The 17,880-nt window shown below is 41.5% G+C and overlaps 1 protein-coding gene across 1 annotated transcript; it reads left to right on the plus strand.

The window, feature by feature from the left end:
* Positions 1-11,253: 11,253 nt before the first annotated feature.
* Positions 11,254-16,215, plus strand: gpr4 (G protein-coupled receptor 4). Its single transcript, XM_078246979.1, has 3 exons — positions 11,254-11,409; positions 14,189-14,453; positions 15,304-16,215. The coding sequence occupies exons 1-3, from the start codon at positions 11,281-11,283 to the stop codon at positions 16,023-16,025; spliced, it is 1,116 nt and encodes a 371-aa protein (XP_078103105.1). The 5' UTR covers positions 11,254-11,280; the 3' UTR covers positions 16,026-16,215.
* The last annotated feature ends 1,665 nt before the right edge of the window (positions 16,216-17,880 follow it).

Genomic DNA, 17,880 nt, shown 5'->3' on the forward strand with positions numbered 1-17,880 from the left:
CTGCGAGGAAGAGGTTTGCTTCTTCTAAATGACGCCCCTCAAATTAAAAACGAATACTCTCAAGGTGATGCGGGGAGTGCTTGGAATTAAAAAGCAGTATTACTGTAAGATGCACTCAGTCACAGTCACTCTTCAGTGTTTACTTAATTAATTTGTTTAGTTCTTCAGATAAGAACAATACAAATGGCTAAGTCTTCTGCCCCGAAAGTTGAGCAGACAAACCCAATCCACACAGGGATTGAACAGTGCTGGAGAAAGGTCTGACGGGACCCACCATCATTCAGGACAAAGTCAAACAAAAGCATTTTGGGTTGTCTAAATTGAGTAAACCAATCAGAATCACCAAGGATGAGCTTAGACTGCACAAAACCCATTGGTATCCCTAATAAACAACACTGCAGAGAAAGTATGGTTGCCAAACATTTTGACACGGCTAATGGCAGACGCTCATAGAGAAAGTTTGACGTCATCTGGTTTGATTCAAATCCCCAGAGCCGTCCCACAGTGCAGTGACCCATCATCAGCAGACTGTCTATACTACAGTATTGTTGACAGAGAGCAGGTTACAGTGGGGTGACAGTCAACGAGTGTCTTTTTCTGACATTCAAGGCTGATCCCTCAGTGCACTCTAAAAGTAAACAGGATGATAAACTTGAATGAACCTCAGCACACACTAGAAGACTCCTGATGAAAATAGCAAAGGTATCAAAAGTGTCAGGAAGTCTGGAACATTGGTGGGCTGACCCAGAGAGGGGTCGACAAGGCTCCATAGTGATCCCGCCGACATCAGTTGTAGCCCGGGCTCTTGTCCTTATTGTTTCTCCGAGAGAGCAAGAGGGACTTTGAAACGGGCAACAGAGGCTTGAAGGGTGAGTGAAAGAGAGTTTTATCACTAGACAAAGAAAGTTAAAAACAGCACAGACTCGCCCAACATGTTTAGTACAGTTGCAGTGACTGGAATCAAATTAGTTTTCTCTCTTTGCTGCCAAGCTCCAACCTGTCACCTAAAAGGTTACTGAACAGCCTAACATCTTCCCTAAACACAACAAGTCCTCCAAACCATAAGACAATATAGGTTGTTTATTCCTACCCTCTAGTACGACCCATAGGAGCGTTTCATAAATTAGCGCCGATAGCGGTGGAAGGAAATATGACGCACAGGAGTGTTTCCGTCCCCAAATCTAAACCCGAGAAGGTAACGTCGCAGTTTTAAACATTTCGTTAATGTTGTATAACTGTTGTAGTTTACTATGTCAAGTTTAGAAAAAGATCGTGGTTAGAGTTCACATCAGTACATCTGTTACGTTACTTCATTTATGGTTTTGCACGTTTCACAGAGCATGACGTAGTTCTGTTGTTTATGTAAAAGTTAATAAAAACTCGCTGATTACTTTTAATGGGACACAAACCTCTGTCTCCTGGGTGAAAGTCCTGTGTCTGTTTGGACATTGACCGCCCCAACATGCCTCCTCCTTACGCGACATTTTTTGGTCTGATACTTTATCCCCTTTGCTCCCGTCATAATTGCTGCCACCACTAGAGGGCACCGCCACTATAAACGGGAATATGAGTCGTAATTACTGTTTGAACAAATGACTTATGGGGGCGTTTTAAGGGGAAGGACAGTTTCCCTTAACAAGTTAGTTGTAGTCTTGTATTGCTAGACCTTCCTCCACAGCGCTGTGGAGGAGGGTCTGGCTAGTCCCCATACATTCCGGGATGGGAGAGAAACGTGTTCTGGTTTATTGGCATTTCTTTAAACCAATCATAATTGTCTTGGGCGGTGCTAAGCGTCGCACGGAGCCACTGTGCCTCTGCAAAATAGCCTTGTAGCCTAGAACTTGTTTTGGTGGAACATGTGTATGTTCAAAAGTTGTTTTAGTCATGCGAGAGAAAACTCAGATTGGACAGAGCTAGCTAGCTGTCTGGATTTACCCTGCAGAGATCTGAGGAGCAGTTAACCATAGTCCTCATGAATCCACCGAAGTTTAAAATTCTAACACAAAGAAAGCATAAGGTAATGGACATCCGACCGAAAAGAAGGACATACGGCAGAATTTATGGTGGGCGGCAATGGAGCGATCCCAGAAGTGGAAGGTTTTGGATATAGACTAAGTTAGTTGTAACTCTATGGGACTTGTGTTTGGTTAAATCTATAAACACAGTGTCGATGTAAACAAACTAAATACAAAAATGCAGGATAGGAAATGTTTCCACTGTGGTTTGTGCCAAATAAAATGAAGAGTAGGCGTGATGACACCCTGGGAGTCAAGTCTTCGGATGTCAATGACATTTAATGAGGGTAGGTCACAAGGTTGAGAAAATAACGGCAATCATTTGGCCACCAACTTTCAAATATCAAGGATCCCCTGAACTGAACTGCCCTGGATCACTAATGATGGTAGCACTTGTAATGGAAACACAGATGTACTGCCTTTTAATGAGTGTAACGTCTCTTTAAATTCCCCTGTGTCTAGAGTGCCTGTATGTGCCATTAACATCTGCCTGTAATGCCTGTGCCTGCTGGAGATCTCCATTGCTTTGTTTTGAATCATCTTTACAAGTTTTGAGATTTGAATGAGGGTACCGGGTTTTATGCGGGTGTGTTTGTGTGTCCTGGAAGTGACCAAGTTGTAAGAGCATTACTGGCTTCCTGCATCCACTGTTTGACTGTCAACAGGAATGTTTGGCAAATAGTCATGCAGTTACTGCCAAAACACAAAAACACACATGTTGGTACAGCTATACTGTATTTTTGAGAACCCTCATTGACAATTTACATTCCCATGCCCTTAATCCTGAGCTAAATCTAATTTTGACTTTAACCACTACACAAAAATACTTTGCACATCTACAACGTGAGCACATCTTTGCGACTTTAACCAAACCAAATCTTAAAGAATAATTCCAGTTCATTAAAAAATGTGATCTTATTTTGTAGTTTTGCCGGTCATTCCTCTTGGTTATGGTAACATCATGCTCTGATTTGAGATGTGGAAACGTGGCCATATCACTATACGAAGTCAGACTGGGGGAAAGAATAATGCATATAACGTAGACTATAAAAATAAAGTTTGTTACCATTAATGATGGAATTGATGGCCGAAACGATGAAAATAAGACCGTAGTTGCAATAAACAGAAATAACCTGTTAACCCTCAAAAACCCCAATCAAGAAATGAGGACATTCCAAAATGTCTTCGCTCTTAAGGTCGGAAATTCAGTTTGGAGACAATACAACACAGACACACACACGCACACACAGAGTCTACTTTTATATCTTTCTAACAGGATAAACAATGTGTTTCCGTTTTCTAAGATTCCGGTCAGGCTCTTTGTGTCGTCTTCCTGTCTGGCTCTAAAATTTCCAATCTGAAGTGTTTGAACACCGATACAGAACAATTTACAAAACCAAACAATTAAAGGGGGCATTCTACCAAACAACAAATCCATTAACATATTAGTTTGCTTATACATATTACAAAACGTGAAGATCCCACTTAAAAAGGTCCCAGGGTTTTTCTTGCCAATAGAAATTTAACACAACACATTTTAAATCAACTAAACAAACAACAACAAAAACCTCTATATAGTTATTTTAACACTGTATAAAGTAAAAAAAAAAAAAAAAATGATGATGATCGAGCACTGAAATGAATTTGCAAATACCCAAACATGTTCTGCAAAATGAGGAACCTGTCCTGTTTCACTAGCTGTTTCAGTAGCAGTGATGCTGATTTTGAAAACTGCAGACTTTTAATATTTTTGGAATATTACTCACACAATGTGCCTCTCCTTTACTGTAAATACAAAAAGCTCCATTTGTGAAGATTGGATGACATCTCACAAGTTACAGAACATGATACATTGCATTACGTGACCGCGCACCGCCCCCACGCCTCCTCCACGCAGTTGCTAGTAGCCAAGGAGGACACAGATGATTAAAAAAAACATGATGGACTCTTCAGAAGAGGTAATTATCTTCACTTGAGTTTCTGCAAGGGAAAGTCACCGGACGACACAATCTTCTGAACATAGTCATACTGAGAAATACAGAGAGAGTTGTGTGGAGCTGATAGTCTTAACTAGCTTTGTAGCAACTCATTTGGCAATGGCTTGAATCTGACGGACGTTCATTAATATCAAAAAGTTACGGACTAAAGCTTTAACATTGACGTTCAACATCGACAGCTCAATTTTGAATTGTAATGTTGCTCTGATGTATAAAAGAAGCATCTTTGACGGTTTGGCTTGTGAGTCACATATCTCATGTTATGTTGTTAAGTAGTATTATAGTATTGTTTCAGTTACAATACCAGTTTTGCATGGATATAAAAAATTATCAGAGAACTTATGCTTTAAATTGTACAAGCAAGAAGCAATCCTCAAATATTTTTTTCTGAAACACCAGGTTTGCATTATGAATTGACCGCCAAAAAGTGTGTTTAAATTACTTTTTACCTAACGGGAGATTATATTAACATATTTTACATATTAAAAGATTGATTTCAGGATTTTATTAATCAATATCAGATCACTAAAAAAAAGATTGATTTGGAGAATCGATTATTTTAACCCAACATAGTTACCTGGATCAAGACCATGAGAGCCAAAGTCTGAACAATGGGGGGAGTGTAGCAGGGAAGTGAAGGGAAGAAAAGTACATAGTAGGTGAAGGACGGAGCTGTGTGTGTGTGTGTGTGTGTGTGTGTGTGTGTGTGTGTGTGTGTGTGTGTGTGTGTGTGTGTGTGTGTGTGTGTGTGTGTGTGTGTGCGCGGTATGTTAATGTGTGTAAATGTGTTTATGTATATACTGTATATGTGTGTGTGCTGACAACCAGCTTGATGTCTGCATGGCTGCCTTGACCTAATCTCCTCTGGCAGCAGATCAGACGCTGCTGTGTTGCACCGGACGATACAGAACAGGTTGATATAGCCCTTCCATTGTACATACTCACACACACACACACACACACACACACACACACACACACACACACACATGCGCTTTCTTAATTCCTAATCACTAATAAACCTCTTGAACCTCTTTCCAGCTGTGAACTGTGGCCTCAAACCTTCGGTTACAGGATGTCCCTGCACAAGTGTACTTTTACACATTTTCCCCAGAGAAATACAGAATGTATTGGCAAATAATGTCTTTAAAACACAGACAGCACAGGGAGAGTTGAAAAAAGAAATGATGGCAAGAAAGCAAAAAAGCTGCGTGAAAAACAGCAGAATTGGCCCACAGTTTTGGGCCAGAAATGGGTTAATCAAAGTGAAAACAACACAGAGCTGGAGTCACTCAGAACTGTAGACCATCTGGCTTTACTTCATGCAGAAGGTATCCTCAGTTAAAGAGTACAAAGCAGCATGTCTGAACAGTCACCACACTCTGCAGGTGTGTATATAACTAGGGCTGGGTACAAAATTCAATACTTTTCAGGCACCGACCAGATTGCCTCCATAGTATCGAGTATCGAAAAATCCCTCGTCATTCAAAAGCGAATTTCTATACCTAAGGAGTAAATCTCATCAGCATCAGTGAGCCAATAAGCATGGATCATGCTTCTCCCAAGATCTACTAATGTTTGTGATTGGCTGTCAAACGTTACATGTCGTAGAGAAATGAGATTTGGTATTGAAAAAAGGTATCGTTCAGGAAGTCTGGGTATTGGTGTCAGTACCGGTACTGGAAAGGTTTTAACGATACCCAGCCCTATGTGTAACATAACAGTCCTCTGTGACTGTGAGCGTCATGACTAGGGCTGCCCGATTATGGAAAAAAATATAATCATGATTATTTCGGTCAATATTGAAATCACGATAATTTAACACAATTACTCGTTGACTTCTGGAAAGATGTAATTATTGAACTTAAAAAAACAGTGGAAAAAGTTAAACAAATCAACAGCAAAAAAAAAAACACATACAACTGTGAAATTTGCCTTAATACTTTATTTTTTCATTCAGAACACAAGGGAAAATAAGAGTTTACTTGCAAAACGTAATGAGCTAAATAATTGTTTTTCTCGATTATTCTGTTTTTGTGATCACTGGAAGCCGAAATCATAATCACGATTACATTTCGATTAATTGCACAGCCCTAGTCATGACTCTGTTCAACTGTGTCAGAAACAGGCTGAATGTTTGATGAGCCTCTCAGCTGCTGCTTACTGACCTGTCTAACCTCTCGGGAAGTCAATCACATATTCTCACTCACATCTACAGACACACATGAACACCAACCACAACACCAACAGAGAGAGTTGGGTGTGTGTTGCCATCACATGCAAACGCTGTGTGATAAACATCTGTAATTGACAGAACAAACCCCATTTTTAGAGACAGGGTGGAAAAAGATAACACAAGTGATGTTTTGCTATGCTAGGAAACAAACCTATATCACTCTGTGTTTGTCATATTGCTTAGGTAAATGAGGAGTGACAGCGAGCCCTTTAGCAATTCACCACACCCCAAACTTCCCCTCTGTAAGCTGATGCCAGAGTGTTGTCCTACTTTTGTCTGAACTGACTGAAAGTTCCCATAGTTTGATGTGAGCACAAAGCCAGAATCACACCCTGCCCTCCACACACACTGAGAGCAGACATTAAGTGATAAGGTAACTTGGTAGTGGTTTTGTCAGTGGCACGTGTATCTAAAAAGCACTCTGTGGTGCTCGGTGGTGACAGATACGATCTCAACACTTTGATAGTGGAGTGCTGTGACTGCAGGTTGACAACTTCACACTTTGATGTTCTAAATGTTCCTTCTCAGAAAGTTATTTTGGTTTAAAACATCAAATTGGAGGTAAAAAGTATCTTTGGGGCGCCCAGATACCTCAATTGGTAGCAGGCACCGATATATAGATGTCTACTCTTCGACGCAGCGGACCTGGGTTCAACTCTGCCCTGCGGCCCTTTGCTGCATGTCATTCCCCCTTCTCTCTCCCCTTTCATGTCTTCAGCTGTCCTGTAAAATAAAGGCCTAAAATGGCCAAAAAATTATCTTAAAAAAAAAAAAGAAGTATCTTAGTACATTTACTCAAGTACTGTACTTAAGTACAATTAAAAAAAAGGTACTGGTATTTTTTTTCCATAATGGTTACAGGGTTAACTCAAGTTAGTTAACCCTTGTGTTGACTTCAGGTCACATTGGCCCGTCCGTTTAAAATGGGACGTAGAATTAAGCGCTGAAAATGTGTAGAAGAAAAATGTTACAATTTAAAACGTTGGAAAAAGCAAAAACAAACTGTGAAAAAAAGTCGTTTTCAAGGTTGACGGGAAGACAACACAAGGGTTAAATTACTTGCAACAGGACTGCTAGAGGGAGTTTTTCTGTTATGGAATTAGAAACACAATCACGAAAAAGCTCCAATAATGGTCCTTAAAACCTTCAGAGAAAGAGTGAGCTTTCCCTAAAATGGTAAAAACAAAGACTTGGTAGCGTTCCTCTGTGAGACAGCTGAGGAACATGGGATGTGGAACAGAACAAACAAACCTTTCTAGGGAATTTGAAGGAAAATCAAGACACTACCTCCAGCTTGTTATGCGTTGACAGTGAAACCATCGACACAATTGTAACATAACATGTGGAATGCTTACAAAGCTAATGAGTTTTTGTGAAAATTGTAGGTTGATGGTACTTCCGATGTTAGACCTTTTTGGTAAAAACAATTAACCAAATAAACCTCTTAACAGTCAAATACCTCTGTACTGTGGTGCTGATGGGTGAGATAACAGATTACAGCAGAGTTAGGACCCAGTTGTGGTTCAGCTTATCAACATGGGTGTTTCCCCAAACAAAAATGATTTGACAAGGTCACTTTAGAAATTACCTAACCTAATGTGTGCGGTTGCTCCCGTTTGTTTATATGCCTATTATGCACTGGGTCAGCTCTGTCCAAAGTAACTGTTCCACACCAGGGACTGTCACATTATCACAGCCTGAAGCCGTTTCCTTCGCAGATCTTTAAACTGTTTTGATGTGTGGTGACAGACATCTCTGAAAGCTCTTGCTGGGACTTTTAGCCATGAAGTGAACACTGACTCAGTGTGCCTGCCTTTTTCTTTGGAAAAGGGCTACCTTGCTTCATAGTGTGTTTACATGCAGTTTAAAAAAACGATTAACGAACGGTTCAGGCAATACCCTAACTTATCAAACGCCATGTAAACACCTTACCCCGGGTGAAATCTGAGTTCTAATAACCCAGTAAACAGAAGTAGAGAACTCCTTTAGTAACCGGGGTATCCCTCCATGTTTACACCTTAACCGGGCTATGATCGGTTTAAGCTGCCCTCCCAGCTTACATAAAGTCTACATAAAGGTTTTGAACCCGACATACTCCATCAGCGCACGTGTCGTTGCTATGACACCATACAACAAAACAGCGTTACCCTAATCAGTGGGCCATTGGCAGCATCGGGCCTACGGTCCATCTATTTTACTCGATGGTTTAACCAATCATTACTATTGTAATCTGATATCTACTGATCTAAGAGGAATGAAAAGAAGCTGAAACATACATAAACTCCAAAGGAGGGCAGTTCCCAGTGCTTACAACATGTTAAAGTAAAGTGATTGAAAGCATATGTGGACTCGTATCAGCCATATGCAAAAATATTGAGGCGGTCCAAGATGTATAAACAGAGGCTGACCTCGGACTGGAAAGTGAGAAGTCGAGGAGTGAAACAGAAACTGAGCTACCATCCTGCTCTCTCTCTCTCCCTCTCTCTCTCTACCTACCTATTGTACATGCACATTCATGTTTATATGCTTATCATATGCCCTGGACTCTGTTGGCACTCTATGCAAGGTATTTTAGTGCCTGTACGGCAGGTCAGCATGTTCTGTGTTATCATACCAGACGTTAGAAAGTCACTGGACAAATGTCACCCAGGTAAACTGTTGCTGCCTCACTGTACCTGTTACATAAAGTCTTCCTCTCTGTGCCTCTTTCTTACATTTCTACTGTATCTCAGTCCATCGGCACAAAAGAATCCAATATATCCAAGATAAAAGGGTTTGACTGTATGTGTTGAGGGTGTGTTCATTCCAGGCAGGTTTGAGTGGTTTGTTTTCACCGCGAGAGGGATTCCATTCACTTCAAATAACCAAATGCCTAACTGCAGGTCTGAGTCTTGTGACGAGAAATCCTAGTGCATTCAAAGTATATGTAAACTAAATGTAGAGCACAGAAAATAAATACAGGGATTGTAACACAAAGTATAATGGTTGGGGTGTATGGAGAGCTTGACATCTGACAAGGCAAGCAAGTGAAATGAACAAACTGCAGTCTTGACAGATTTTCTGTTTATTTCTCCATTCCTGAATGGTATGAGCACTGGACGATGTAAATTACTGCACAAAGAGCATCGTGTTCAGTTAATGTAATTACTTAAGTTAATGCTGTTCAGCCACACATTGTTCAAACCCAAAGAACTTTTAATTAAAATTCCAGTAGTTACTCAAAACTGTCAGCGAAATGTGTAAAAAAGGATGTATAAGAAATCTACAATACTGTAGTTCAATTTGTTTGTATGGTCTTGGGTTTGAATAATTGGGTTTTGAATAATGCTTTGATTCAGCTGAGACCAGCTCATACAGATAAGACACAATAGTAAAACTTGCATTTATACATAAATAAATAGCTAGGAATGGCCTCTATTATCTCAGTCCTATTTATTTTATTTATGTCAGTTTTTTATAGTTCTATTATTCAACCCGGTCTCACGGTAGTTCGTGAAATGGTGACGTTATTTTGATATATTGATTCGTGTACAGGGAAACGATTTTCTACTTTATTTCGTGCTGGTCACCACGAAATTGGAACGTTACCATTTCACGAACGGCCATGACACTGGGCTGCAGCCTGCTCTGGGGGAGATGGTGACAACATGATCCGCGGTCTCTGGGGGACACAACAACAGGGAAATTAAACGCCGCATGCCAGCGACAACTGCCATGACACGGGGCTGCTCTGGGGGATGCAACAACGGGGATGCCACACGTGGTAGACGGTGACAAGAACGGCCACCGGGACATGATCTGCGGTCTCTGGGGGACGCAACAACGGGGAAATTAAACGCCGCACGCCGGCGACAATAACGCCGACAACAACGGGACGCGCTACAACAACGGGACAGTTGTGGTTAGGAAAAGAAAGACGGGGAAAGGTTGTGGTTAGGAGAAGAAAAAAACGTTGCATGTTGTAGAGAAAGGAACTACCGCGATCCCCGGTCTCCGGCGTGAAAGTCCTGTGTTTTTTGAACCATCCATCACCCCAACCAACCTCCTTATGCAGATTTTCGGCTTTTCAATACTAATCGCTACCATAATCGTGCTGTTATCACATAATATGCTTCCCATTCAAATAAATTAGTTTAAAATTCGTGCTCACCAACACGATAAAACGCAGAAAAACGTGTCCCTGTACACGAATCAATAGATTAAATAACGTCACCATTTCTAGATCATGTCATATGCAATAAATACATTTAGTCTTTGTTTTGTTGTACATTTAATTATAAAGCAACATAATTTAACGGTCTGTCTGTCTCTCGCTTTCTTTCTCTGTGTCTGTCTGTCTCTCTTTCTCTCTTGCAGATGTTCTGCAGTCCAGAGTAAACGGATGGCCTCATGGCTCCAGAGTGGTGAAGCGCTGTAAAGCCATCCATGTGTTTTAGTGCAAGCATCCCCGAGGAGTTTTGTTTTTCATCGGGACCTTGAGACACACACCCACACACACACACACACACACACACACACACACACACACACACACACACACATTGATGTTCAGCCTCTCCTTTTTACAGTAAAACCTGGCAGACCTCTAATCTCTAAAAGATTGATGAGGCTCTGTCCAGGCGCAGGAGGCCTGGCATAGCGTCGATAAGGCAGACTTTATTTCACTACATTTTATCCCTCGGTCCTTCCTTTCTTCTCTTTTCCTCCATGTTGAGGGACACAAGGGCTGGCTATGAAGCGTGAATGAGGATTATGACATGGCAAGGCCCCTGGGCGAGAAGGACAGTGTTTTAAAAAAAAAGGAACCATGAAATGCCCCGGACATGACAGTTCTCTTTTCTTCTGTTGCTCATGTCAGACAGCCGGGTGGTAGCCGAGCAGAACGCCAGAGTCGGCATGCCACTGTCAAACTGCTGGAGCTGGAATATAGTGAAACTACAGAGGGACACTCAGAGCTGAGAGGAGCTGAACACACACACATCCCACACCTGCACACACTCACAAACACACTCAGAGCATTTCACACGTGACAATGTGCAACATCACCTTCTGTGATGTGGACAGTAAGGTGGACCAGTTCTTCCAGCCCACGCTCTACATCATAGTCATTGTTCTGGGGCTGCCCACCAACTGCATGGCCTTGTGGGCAGCCTACATGCAGGTGAGGACACACACTCTCACTCTCTCACACACACACACACACACACACACACACACACACACACACACACACACACACACGTGATAGTCTGGTTTAAATCTAATGAATCTTTGAACAAATCTCTTTTTCCTAATTTTCAAACAGCAATGTAAACATCTTTCATGTAGGCATCTATCTAATAAAGCGAGACGTATCTGTATGTATGTATGCTTTGATTCCAGTACAGTTTTTCCTGCTTCCAACGTTACATCCAACATTACATGTTTGCTAGATATACCAAACTAACTTTTCTTCACTTTCCTGGAACATGAGTTGATAGCTGAAAGGAACATTGCGACTGTTGTGTGGAATAAGGTTGGGGGGAAAAAAGGCAACGCTGGCTTCAGTGTCTATCATTTCACTAAGCGTAAACTCAATAAAAAAGCCATCTGCCAACACTAAGTATCAAACAAAAGCCAGACACTATATTGCATTAAGTTGCTGTGAGCTGTACATTCACCTCTTCTAAACAGAGACAGAACATAACGTAATCTCGGAGATTATTCCTTCACAGCGCTGTGCAATGTGAGAAAATACATTACCGTCGCCAAAATACCCCCGCAAATCAAATCCCCTACTTCACCGTTAACCGTCAAGCCACTAAACCTGTATGGAAATTAACACCTCTGCTGAAGCATTAAATTCGTTTACGATCATACGCCACGAGACAACACCGCCTCTCTCTCTCTCTCTCTCACACAAACAGTCCGGTTCTGGTGGATGATTAACGCAGATAGGTGCTGATTAGCTCTCATAACGGGCCAGGTGGTGATTACTCCACGTTTTCATTGTGATATTTTGTAATAAAATTCTGAATCTGCCACGTTCTCTGTCAGGTAAATGTAGTAGTACAATGTCTTCCTCTGATGTAGAAGTAGCCTACACTGTAAGTCAGTAGCAGGCTATACAGTGGAGATGCATATTAAGTGGTTTGGGGTCCTTCTGTAAGTAATTATGGGGTGCAATTTGGTTTTGAAGAGTTCTACAAGCAGCTGTACCACAGGCCAAACAATCGGGCCGTTCCAAACAGGCACATTTTCAACGGGCACTGTACTAGTTTAGATAAATAGCATACAAGTAATGTAATGAGTTCTAGCTCTGATTATTTTGTACTTTTTTATACACTACTTTATAACCTAAATATTCTATACGGGATGCAAAATGGTTTGAACTCATTAGGCTGAATCAGCAGCTTATGATTCAGATTCAGATAGACAGCGCTAACATAGGCCTTTCTTTCTACTCAAATGATTTTGAAACGGCAACAGCTTACTAAAGGGGCACGTTGCACATGTCATCACGACACACACGACGCATCAAGATACACCACTGTCCTAACGCCCTGATACTGAAGTCAAGACAGTACCATAAGCAGTACCATAATGTCATGGCATTATAAAAAAGTGATTGCATACCTTTCAATATCAACAAACAGACAAACTACATAGTCAGTTACAGTGTACAAATCATTACTGAACTGAACGGAATTATTAAAATCAGTCCCTGCTTTCGTGTGTGAAGCAGGGTCAGCACTTAAGAGTAGCAGCTTCAATGTGTGGGCTGGCTGCTCATTAAACAATGTTTGATTTTGAAGGAAGGGAAATCATGTAATGAGTTTTGTAACTAATTACTGTTACTATAAAGTAATAGCTAACATGACTTTCACTGTGTAATAACAGCTTTTCAACATGTCTGACATGGTTAGCTACATACAGTCAACGGAGCACTGGTGATATTTTCTCATACAGCATAAAACATTTCCAGTGTTTCCCACAGACTGTCAGTTTACTTTGGCAGCAGCAGACAGAATTGTTATTGACTTTTCATTCAAAAAAGTTCACCAACTCATAAAAGAGAGTGACATTTCAACATATTGTTTTGCTTCCATCTCAGCATCAAGGCCACTTCTCCAACTTCTAAACACCAACTTTCTACATTCAGTTTGAGCCCTGGCCCAAGCAGAGCACGACTCGAAGCACAGGAGCATTGTGGTTATTATAGGCAGCATTAACTGCATTGCTGAGAGCCACCAGCTTCGTAAATGACAACACCTGAACTGAATCCAAAACCTGAACATACTTGGCGTGCCATTTATTTACCAGGGCAGTTCTGCTTAAATATAAACATTGTAATATAAATACTGCATGGGAAACAGAACTGTCTCCTAGTAGCTGGATGTGAATCCAAGTGCTGACAAATCAAATTAGAAAAGCTTAATGGAAGCTATAAAATGGACAAGTTTAACTGCTGCTGGCGAAATATCTGTCCATCTCTCTCTCATTTACAAGCCCAAGTGGTGGTTGTACGCTCATGAGTGGCAGTATTACCAAGTGCACTTCTTTGTTTTTAAAGGCATTGGATATATTCATCTGTATGAGACACTATACAACAATGGTACATTCAGACAGTAATTTAAAGACTTTGCATTTCTTCCATGTTTTGACATTCTCGAGGCTAAATGATTTACAGCTCAGGGAAATACACACATCATTTTCTGTCATGTTTTAAAAGTGTGCATAAAAAGCAAACACAGACACTGCATGAGTCCTTATCTTTTCCTGACGGTTTAACTTAACTAAAAGCACCAAAGTTGAACAAAACACTCTAAACCCTCTTTATCGTTGCACATTGTTTCTATTTTCATCCATTTGTCTTTGTCACCCATCTCTTACTCCTGCCTCCCTATCCTTTCCTCCCTTCATCTTTCCTCTCCTTCCCTTCATCACATTCGTCCCTCCAGGTACGGCAACGCAATGAGCTCGGCATCTACCTGATCAACCTGTCAGTGGCTGACCTCCTCTACATCACCACTCTTCCTCTGTGGATCGACTACTTCCTGCAGCACGATGACTGGATCCACGGTCAGGAGAGCTGCAAGCTATTTGGCTTCATCTTCTACACCAACATCTACGTCAGCATCGCCTTCCTCTGCTGTATATCACTGGACAGGTACCTGGCCGTGGCATATCCACTGCGCTTCGGCAAGGTTCGACGAATCAAAACAGGTATGTTGGGTTAAGGATCGGCTTTTCCTTTTTACGTAATAAAAAAAATGCTACAACTAATCAAAATGAATTATGCTTAGTTAAGCTTGGTTAAAGAGGTGTAATTACGTCATTAGCACTTCTGATGGATGAATCTAAAATGAAACATTTATTGGAAGGAAAAGCTTCTAACTTTCCAGTAAAATGAGTCAGTGCTTTCAAATCTGACAAATAGGGTACTGCAGCTCATCCTGTTTTTGCAGTACAAAGATATTGCATTTGACGATTATTTCCTCAAACTGTGCTGCTGCTGAGCCCGCTGAGTGGATGTGCGTATTCAAATCTGCCATTCCCTGACATAACAGGAAATTAAGTTTGTGTAGAGATAAGATCACTTCCTTGTCAAAAGAAGTTTCTATAAATAACTAATTAAATGAGGATGTCTGCTGAAGTCATTACTTGTAATAATATGTAATAATACGTACTTTAAGCCCATTTCAAAAAACAGCTTTTCTAGAAATACAAAATGATGAAATTTAGAATTTTTTTTTTTCTTTACCCCAATTAGAAAAATAATTTGAATGGAAACTCTTTATATGGGTCACAGTGAGGCTCTCAAATACCATTTTGTAAAGTATTGTATCCTGTAGATAACATTTTTCTTTAAAACAGATGGTATTCAGCCTACTGTTTGGTGAAATGAATTATTACTTAGGTACATTGTGTCACTCAATCACTCTTTTAGCTGCGTTTATGTGTCTCATTTCAGAGCAAACTGTTTTCTTTCAATACAATATTCACACAGAAGTTGCTGCAAAGTCGAATATTTCTCACTCCTCTTCTTTCCTCTCCTCTGCTGAACGTCCTGCAGCTATCCTGGTCAGCGCCATGGTGTGGACAATTGAGATCGTAGCCAATTCTGCTCCTCTCTTCCACGATGAGCTCTTCCAGGATCGATTCAACCACACTTTCTGCTTTGAGAAATATCCCATGCAGGAGTGGGTGGCAGGGATGAACCTCTACAGGACGTTTCTGGGCTTCCTCGCTCCATGGACAGCCATGCTTGTCGCCTACCGTGGGATCCTGGTAGCAGTGCGCTGCAACGTCTCAACAGAGCGTCAGGAAAAGGCCAAAATTCAGCGTCTGGCGTTGAGTCTGATCCTGATCGTTTTGCTCTGCTTTGGACCGTACCACATCCTCCTGCTGGTGCGGAGTATCATGTTTCTAAAGAAGCCATGTGACTGCAGCTCAGAGGAGAGCTTGTTTGCAGCGTACCATGTATCGTTGGCGCTGACCAGCCTCAACTGTGTTGCCGACCCCATTTTGTACTGTTTTGTCAACGAGGGGGCGAGGCACGACGTTGGCCGAGCTCTCTCAGCTTTACTCTCTGCAGCTTGCAAACGGCGCTCCTCTTCCTCACCATCAAACGCCGACATGCTCAATGCTGGTTCAGTGACTTTCGACACGCCGCTGGCAGCCAAGAAGCAGCCTTGTGTGTACGCTGATGGAGACAAGACAAACAACTACAAGACAGAACTGGTGGCTCTGAAGGAGGAGTGTCTACAGATGACCATCCTCAGTGTTAGGAAGTGACTTCAACCTGGAGTGTACAGTACTGTAGGAAGTCCAAACTGCTCAGCACAGTGGATGGAGGAAGCTCCTAACACTGACAGGGTCTGATGTCTTCTGGCCTGACAGGCTGGAATCAAATGCATTTATGAGGCTGTAGAATTTTTAGGTGAAAGCTTCCACTAAATGGCACAATTACTAGCCAGAATGGGAAAGACATATTGCCTCTAGCCACTGTAGCAGTCCCTGAGATTGAAATGCTTACACACCAGAAAACAAAATTGTTGGGTGAATGAACATTTTAGTCTATTTTTGCAATTGTTAAAGATCCTTACCATTAGTGGGGCAATGAGGGTGGCACTGAGGACAAGTCATGTTGAAAATCAAAAGGGTTTATCCTTTGTTCTGCGACCACTGACAGCTTGTCAGGCTCAGTCCTTTGTTGCTGATTTGTTACAACGTTCATTGCTTCAAGCTGTAGTTTGTCAGACCTCTGCACAGCTGCACTGCATGCTAATGTTAACATGTTATATTACTATCAATCGGGATTCAGCAATAAGCTTCAGAGGTATTCTCATGAAGTATTCGACCAGAAGAAATGTTGACCTGCAGGTGGCGCTGTATGAAATGTCAGGGGATCACCAATGTCCTCAGGATTCAGCCTTGGTGGACCACAAATGTCTGTACCAAATTTAATTCCAATCCATCCAGTAGATGTTGAGATATTTCAGTCTGGACCAAAATGTTGGACCAACAGATCAACAGACCAGCTGACATCCCTGCAGTCATCTCACTGGTGCGGCTAACAAGGATCTTATCAATCACCCACTGTGCCAGGAGTCATTGACAACGCCTCGGAAGACGTTCTTGATAATTTAAGTGGAATAATTTAAACACACTACATTCTGCATGGCTGAATATTGTTAATGGTCTGAGAGGAGGCACCTTTGAATTCAAACTGCATGAATGCACCACTTGGGAACATGGAAGAAGAGCAGGAGGTAATAAAAAAGATTGTAGGTTACTGGTCAATAAAATTATTTGAATGCTTGTTGGAAATGTCTTAACTGTTTATTAGTTTTTTTGAAGAAAATAATGAAGCCATATAAAGTACCTCAGCTAGTAAACTGTGATATGATACAAGAAGGCTGAAAGTAGAAGTGTCATGCAAGCAATGTTTTTTTCTTTTCATTTTTACCACAGACAGGACAATAATTAAGAATTCCTAAACCAAAGCTCAGATGAAAGTCAAATATATCAGTCATACATAAACTACATTACACAATTAAGCACTGTAATTCGTATAAATTCGTTCGTATGACGTTATTTTTTGCTGTGTGCGCCACATTGACTGGTGCTGTATAAGAACACGGCTGGCAGTGTAGGAAGGGGTGTCGGGGTGTATGGGTGGGCGTTACAGGACTTTCAAGCGTCCTTGAAAGAGTGGAGTTCGCTTCCCAGGGAAAACAAAAGACTTTCAAACCACAGTCTTTTTCCTAATCTTAACTAGTCGTTTCGGTGCCTAAACTTAACTCTCATCGTCGCATAACACTTACTTTTTCTTGCCTAAACTTAACCGTAATCTCCGCCGAAACGACAGGCACATCGCGGTGCTCTGTACCCGGCTCATAGTCAGCTATTCTCGGGTAACTGAACCACCAACAATGATCGGCAGCTCGCAGTGCTCTGTACCCGGCACACAGTCACCCATTCTTAGGTAACTGAACCACTAACTTCTGCTGACCTGATGGAGCCGGTGTCGCAGAGCTCTGTAGCGGCTAAACACATCTACCAACTGCTGCTGATACGACAAGTTGTGACGGAGGTCTGTAGCCGCATCATGAAGCTCTGTAGTGGCTGAAACAATAAGCAACTGCCG

This window comes from Sander vitreus, chromosome 3, assembly GCF_031162955.1.
Source record: "Sander vitreus isolate 19-12246 chromosome 3, sanVit1, whole genome shotgun sequence".
In the NCBI taxonomy this organism is placed as follows: Eukaryota; Metazoa; Chordata; class Actinopteri; order Perciformes; family Percidae; genus Sander; species Sander vitreus.